The 7,885-nt window shown below is 26.6% G+C and overlaps 1 protein-coding gene across 1 annotated transcript in view; it reads right to left on the bottom strand.

Annotated features, from left to right (window-relative positions):
• Positions 1 to 346: 346 nt before the first annotated feature.
• The window catches only part of LOC107437149 (neuropeptide F-like), a 52,403-nt gene continuing 44,864 nt past the window's right edge, over positions 347 to 7,885 (bottom strand). The window contains exons 2-3 of the mRNA XM_016049061.3: positions 4,358 to 4,397; positions 347 to 594 (exon numbers count right to left, since the gene is read on the bottom strand). Of these exons, the coding sequence (XP_015904547.1) occupies positions 550 to 594; positions 4,358 to 4,397 (85 nt within the window). The 3' untranslated portion in view covers positions 347 to 549. The remainder of the gene's footprint in view (positions 595 to 4,357; positions 4,398 to 7,885) is intronic.

The raw sequence follows: 7,885 nt of genomic DNA, 5'->3' as shown, positions 1-7,885 counted from the left end.
TCAATCATCATAATTAAAACTGCAATAATTTAAACTCTCAATTATCTCTGATCGATCTAAAAATCTCAAGAAATTCATTTATAATTCACGAGAAAAAAAATTCTGAAATTTGGACACTTTTAACGTGGAACAATTCAATTTTTTTTTTCTTCCTTAAAAGTATTACATTGTTTCAATAAAGTGTGATAACGTATAAAGTATTTTTTAGAGATTGACGTTTAAAAGAAACGTTATCTTCTCAAAAGTGCAATACTTTTTAAGATATCAATTTGAGCTGATAATTTTACAAAAATCATGAACTAAAAAAAATCAACAAAAGAATTGAAACTCCTAAGACACAAACAACTGTCAAAAACAGCACATCGAAGACTTTATTATTGGAACATACGTGTACAAAATCTGGAAAGAGTTAAAATATAAATTAAAACAGACGATAATTTCTAACAATCGATATATTTCGAACAGTTCTCGTCATCTTTCAGGAAACTTTTCAAATCGTTTGCACTGTTGGCTAGATCTTGTCGAACAGTTTCCTTGCGGAAGCCTTTTTTATCTCCTTCCCCTTTTAACGGCAGATTTTTCAGAACGAATAGCCTGCAAGGAAAATGAGATAAAATGTTGAGACAATTGTTTTAGAACAATATTTTATCATCTCGCGGACATCGTTTTTACAGCTCGGGATATATGGCTTAAGAATCGGTTTTAAAACCAATTGGCTATTCTAAGAAAACAATGCCCAACGGTGATATTCAAGCTCTGATTGCTTCGTTTTTTTTTATATCTTGGGAGCCGATATGAATGCTTCGGACGGGTCATAAAGTCAAAATATTTTGATTATTGAACTTGCATGTTATGTCTTGGTCATTGTTGTAGAAAAACAAACAGCTCGTCTCCAGTCATTACAATAGATAATAAAGGAAGGTTAATTGCCTATTAGTTTTGGTTTCTAATAGATATTATAGGTCTCAGATAGTTCACAGTAAAAAGAAATCATCATATGAATGAAAAGACAGATAAAAAGCATAACATTTTTCTTTTTCTTTCTTTCTTTCTTTTATTTTTAAGATTATCTTAGTTTAACATAGTGTGAAGTATATAACTTTAAACACTATTATTGTCGAACTGAATGCGTTGCATCATATATGTTATTAATTTATCAATTTAAGACTATCATTTTGAATATTTTCTATACATTTATCTAATTCATTGGATAATTATAAGATCTTTCGAAAACAAAAATAAATATATAAAAAACTGCAAAAATTAAAAACTATGAAAATGTTTAGGGAATAAAATTTAATAAGTTTAAGCTTATAGGTTCATCTAACAGTACGTTTCAATTCTATAAGAAAGTACCTAAATTTTTTTTTATTAATCCGAAGCAAAAATGATTATTAACCGAAACCGTCAATTGCTTTATTATATTTATATTCATTTACTTTTTGGGGATACATGAATTGCACAAATATTTTTATTATTATTTATTTTAAGTTTTAATAAAGTTTAGAATCTTAAATTTGTCTTTTAATTTTGATTCACATTTTTCTACGTATTAAATTATTTAGAATTTGTTACAAAGATAAGACAGCAGATAAATAAAGATAAGTCAAAATATTAAAAATGCATGAATAAAATATTACAAATAACGCAATATTGATAAGTCACTCGAGGTTTCTTTCCATTTTTTCAAAATATTGAAAATGTTGAACTATGTTATTAGTATGTTCTTTTGGATGCATAATTTTATATTTGAGGTTTTTCTGGGCTTTAGGCTAACAAGAACCTTCCTTAGAGTCTGAACACTAATCATTTGGTGTTTAGACATTGATTGAGGTTCTTGCTTAGTGAACCGAAACTATAATATATCCATTTTTGTACTTTCCTTTTTGCTTTTATAGCGTTGCTTTTTCGCTTTAGTCTACATAGCACAAAGCATACTCTATACTTTTGGGAACTTTAACCAACATTTTAAATACCAAACTAAAGAACAACATGCTGATTGTTTCCAAGTCAGGGATGGAAAAATCAGATAGTTTTTAAAAACCTCTTCTGCTGTTCGCTTTTTTATTACTAGTTTATTGTTAAATTTCTAACTTAGATTAATGTAAAATGATACTAGGAAATTTTTAATTCATTTTTTCTTTTTGCATTATTTTTAAAATTCTTAATAAAATAATTAAATGTTATTTTAATATTTAAACGCATTTTATACCGATAATTTTCATCTTTATAATTTATTTAGGAATGTTTCAACTCTTGTGAATCTTGAATGCTTCTCTTTCTCTTTACAACTTGTGAATTTATTTATGAATGCTTTAACTTGAATATCTTGAATGCCTTTCCCTCTCTACAACTTCTTGAAAATTTTATTTATGAATGCTTCAACTCTTATGAATCTTGAATATCACTCTCTCTTGCTAATTTAATTTCTAAATGCTTTAACTCTCGTGAATTTTGAATGTCCCCCTCTCCCTCTACAACTTCTTGAATGTTTTTCTATGAATGTTTCAAATCGTGTGAATCTTGAATTCTTCTCCCCCCCCTCTCTCTCACTACAAATTCTCATGAATTTCATATTAAGAAAAAAGAACATTGCAAATTTAGGGATTAGTTTAATTATTTAAAAAAAAACAATGTTCTTAGTTCCACATATATTTATACTTGAAATAAAAATAAACTTTTAAAACTATCAAGCTATCATATCTGAATGATAACGTGAAGTTTCATTTATTATCTGTTAAACCTCAAAAGATGCTGAAATTTTGAATGCTCTTTTCTCAATGATCAATTATTTCATATTTTTTAAGACTTAAAAGCAATGTGTCCCACAGCTTATTTAAGAAAACCACATAAATATCATAAAATATATTATTTTACTCTAATTTGTCTTAATAAAATCTAAATTTTTGTTTTCAACATTGAAACACTATATTGAAAGTAAATTGCACTTGTAACACACACTGTAAAAAATTCCGGATCAAGTTACGGTAAAAAGTACCGGTACTCAGGGTGCCGGTACTTTTAACCGTAGAATCCATTTTTTCCTGAACGTATCACGGAAAAAAATCAAATAAACCGTATTTTTTACATTCAGTGATTTTACGGTAATTATTACTGTAAAAATTACGGTATAATGTTTTTCAATAGAAATGGACTTTGCGGATGATGCATCCTAAGTACCGGTACTTTGATTCGGTATTTTTTACAGTGCACAAGAAAAACGTAAGAAAATAAGCAACTTTAAAAAAAGATTTTAAATTTTTTCAAAATTTTAAATGCTTATAGGTAACAACACTGAAACAAATCAAAGTTTTATTAATGTTATTAAAAGTAAACAAAAAAATTGCTTAAAAATTAAAATAGCTACATGAGAAATTAAAAGCATCACTTTTTGAAGTTTCCAAATATTTTAAGAATGGCTTTAAATTTTTCTTAATAAATTACGTTTTCATTTTAAAATAAAACAACACAAAATACACACAAGGAAAAATTAATAAAAGCAATTTTAAGCATTTTCAAAAATGTATGCCTCAAATTTGAATTATTAATGGAACATATAATTTTGAAACTAAATAAATCTATGACTATCATGTATAACAAGAAATATTCATTAGTATAAGTTTTAGAATAGATAACAATGTGATAATTAACTATGATTATTTTTAGATTTTACTTGTATAATTATTTGTGATATTTATAATTAATTTGTTATATTTTAGGGTGAATGTCCAGTCTTTGCTTCCTAAACTTCTTCCGCGGAAATGCAATTTCCCTAATAACATGTTGAATTACACCTTCACTTATGATATGCAAATAAAGGCTTCAAAATTATTAAGAATTATGCAATTTAAGTAGTTCCGCAGCCATTTTTAATAATGCGATATGTTTACAAGATTAGCAGGTTAATGCTACTAATTAAAATCTTACAATTAGGCTACATGAAGGAAAATTAATTAGAAAAATTTTAATTAAGATTTATAACCTTATCATTATTACGATATTTATTTTCGTAAGAAAACACTTTACATTTTGTTAACAATATTACTAATTAAGAATAGATTGAAATTAATTTGTTAATTTATTTAAACTTTTTCACCAACTGCAGAATAATATTAACAATAGCTTTACGATGGTAACTTTATAATATTAATTTAATCTAGGTTAATTCATAGTTTGGAAAAACTCTAGATTGTCTCATATAATTAAATCATCGTGAGAAATATAGATTAGCATTTAATTTTGTTTTTCTAATATGTATTAATTGAACAAATGACTAAATTGTTTTTATATTCTAGCTTTTTATATGTAGTATAAAATAATAACTTATCCCCAAAACTAAGAAAACAAAATAACTTACAGAAAGATCACTCCTTCGGTTTTCAAGACTGCGGCCGTACCTGTAATAAAAATATTTTTATTTCATTTTATACATTTTTGACGAAATACGACGAAATTAATAATTAATAATTTTGACGAAATTAATAATTTTGACGGAATTAATAATTAATAATTTTGACGAAATTAATAATTAATGATTTCGAATTCGCAATTAATAATTTCGAAATGCATAAATTTCCTTCTTCTTATTTACTATATACATAGATCTCAATTGAAAAAATTGTTTGAGATTAGATATACAGAGGGCAAAAAAATAAGCGGACCACCCTGAATAACTTTTGATCTAACAATTGGATCTTTCAAGGGCTCAATCTTATTGGTTCGGAGGGGTGATTTCAAATATGCTAATTAATTAGTGCAAACAATATTTTAAGTTACGAAATCAGACACAAAAATTCTCTGAATTAATATATAGTTTTTTCATTGGATTCAGAGTTTCGACTGTCGAAATATATTCAGTAGCCGCAATCTGGGAAATATGGTCCCCATTGTTAGGTTAGGCCAGCGATCCCCTTTAACCCCATTAATGCTAATTTTACTTTTTGCTTATTTTGCCACATATTGAAGACTTTTTAAATGAATTCTGCACTTAATTATTAAATTCGTTTATCCAAAATTGATTCCATGTAAAAAATAACTTTTTGCAAAAAATTATTATTTTTTATTATTTTATTTAATAGCAGTCAAGACAATTTTAAATTGTAAGTTATAAAATTTTTGCATCATTTTAAATAAAGTAATTTTACATGGCAAAATACAAAATTTGACCGAAATTGTCCGAAAAAGTGCTGAGAAATCGAATTTTAAATATACGACTTTTTTAAAATTAGATATTTATCAGCATACTTGAGGTCGCCCCCTAAAACCCCTGAGATTGAGTCTTAGAATGTGAAGATCCGATCATATATAGTATAGCGAGTTTAGAGTTTAGCAAAATATAAAATATGGTGAGTTTAGAGTTTAGCAAAAAGTGAAATTGATAATTTCCTTCTAATATTTTCATTTACATAGCTATAAATAGAAGAAAACTGTTTAAATTGAGCAGTACCTCTGATAAGAATATAGCGAGTTTATAATTTAGCAATAAGGGTCAAATTATTTACTAAAATAACACACACACTTCATGCAAGATGTAGTAAAATTCCATCATTACTGTTTAGATGACAGAATTCGCGAAATAATTATGAACTCGAGAAACATTTAACTAATTGATATACACGATTAAAATTGCGTTCTGCTTACCGGAAATGGATAAGTGATGGACATATTGAATTCTGGATAAATAATGGAAATACTGAAATATATTTCGTTCAGAAAACTTTTCTCACTTTTAATTGATATTAGATAAGTATTACTCGTTTAAACAAAATTTAATTGATTATTATATTAAATAAATTAAATCAGTATTAAGATTAATAAATTAAATCAATATTAAAAATTTAAATTCATCATATTTTTTTATTATACTACAACTAATGCCACGAATGATAACATATCTTCAAGCTTATGCTACCTTCACACGTTCGCCCTATCAGAAATAAGATAAACGACGAAAATACGCAGTTTTCATGATTTTCGTTATTTTAAATTTAAACTGTAACTATTTACTTATTGATGTGATAAACACAAAATTTTAAATGCGTTTTTAATTTTAAATTTACTTTAATTAAATAGTTAGTATTACTTTAAATTTTATTTTATTTTATTACTGGAGTTGAACTGACGACCCAATTCTGATCAATGGTCAACTCCGTAGCCTTGTAACTTTGAACCCAATTCAGAAGACAAGGAAACTCCTGGATCAAGTATTGGGGGGAATTTGCCTTCATGGAGATCTTTTCGATGGAACTAACCCGCATTTGCGTTATATAAAGAGGAAAACCACGAAAATCTCCCTTGGTTGTCCCGACGGTAAGGGAATTCCAATTAATTTGTAATTGTCAGTACTTTTGAAAAAAAGATTTAGAGAGGCTGGCAAAACTATAAACTGAAAGTATTTATTATTATTAATAAAAAAAATAATTTGAAAAAATTAGTTTACATTTGACTGTTTTATTTATTGAGTATTACCTTAAACTGTAAGAATTTACTAATAATCATGCTTTCAGATTAAAATATACATATGAGAAGCAAAGTCTATGAAACAAATTTCAAATTGATACGTAGTTTTAAAAAGAAAACAATGCAATAATTTTTTTGCAATTATTATTATTATTATTATTTTGTGTAAATTTATATTTAGTTTTACACTCACAAACTACAGGGGAAATTGAAATGTCAGTAAGATATTTTCGAACAGGACACTAAAGCAAATTGAATTATTTATTAGAGGCAAAATGTTTTTCATCGACTCGTTTAGAAAATATAGTACCAACAGGTTAGACAACACCAGTAAACAATGAATAAAAGTTATGATTCTAGTTGTGTTAGTAAATTCCTTCTGGAAAATCTCAATCAGTTGTAAACAGAAAATCTTTCTTTTCTTTTATAACAAATTATTACTAATTTTTCCGAACTTCTGAAAATATAAACTGCGTAAACAAAAGATAAGTCATTTCATGCGATACCAATTTTTTTTAAAACTTGGATCATAAATTGGGAGTGAATAACTTACTTTATTTCTATAAATAATTTACAATATAAGTTTATCTTTTCATATCCAGAAATGGTTAAAACTATTTTTAAAACAACAATGCCTTTTATATTTATAAAAATTTTATTTATTAATAATTGAGTAGTAGGAAATTAAAATCGCTATAAACCTAGTTCAGAAGTTATAATTCTCTAAAATATTGTTATTTGCATCGTAAATAATGAAGAATAAATTTTTCAAGCACTTCTCAAAATAAAATGAAATAATATTGTCAAAATAAGGAAAACATAAATATCCCTATTGTAGTTATTCTTATGGCTTTATAATCGTGTCATCATGCGTTTACTTTATTTCCCTTCATATGTTCCAAAATTATTGAAAATCGAGTTTTATATTTATCTTTTGGACGCATTTTTCCATTTTAATAAAGTATAAAGTGATTCTTTGATCATACATATATATATATATATATATATATATATAACAGGACTACATCCCTGTTATCATTGTTGTATTCATCTTTAAAAAATGCAGTCAAAAGCCATAATAAGTTATCAAAAGATTTATTTAAAGGTTGGCTGGTGGTTATAACAGTTCACATCCCCACTCTACAAGGGAGGGGTGTGGACCAAACTGCGGATGGTTCCGGTAGATGTTTATTGGAACACGTTATTCAGCAAGAGACAATGCCAAAACCTTCGGTCTCGCATTAAATACTTACAGAGATTGATGTAATTAGGTTCCAGTCGTACATACCTTTGTAACTCTACGCATTACGGAAAATCATTTAATGCTTCCTAATATGGAAGTGAAAGAGTGACAAGATTCTAAAAATAACTCCTCCTTTGAAATATAAATCTAATTATAATTCAATGGTATGTTTTCAGCCTTGAA

This window comes from Parasteatoda tepidariorum, chromosome 3 (assembly GCF_043381705.1).
Source record: "Parasteatoda tepidariorum isolate YZ-2023 chromosome 3, CAS_Ptep_4.0, whole genome shotgun sequence".
NCBI lineage: Eukaryota > Metazoa > Arthropoda > Arachnida > Araneae > Theridiidae > Parasteatoda > Parasteatoda tepidariorum.
Note: the sequence above shows the minus strand (reverse complement) of the source record. Positions and strands in the feature narration are given on the sequence as shown.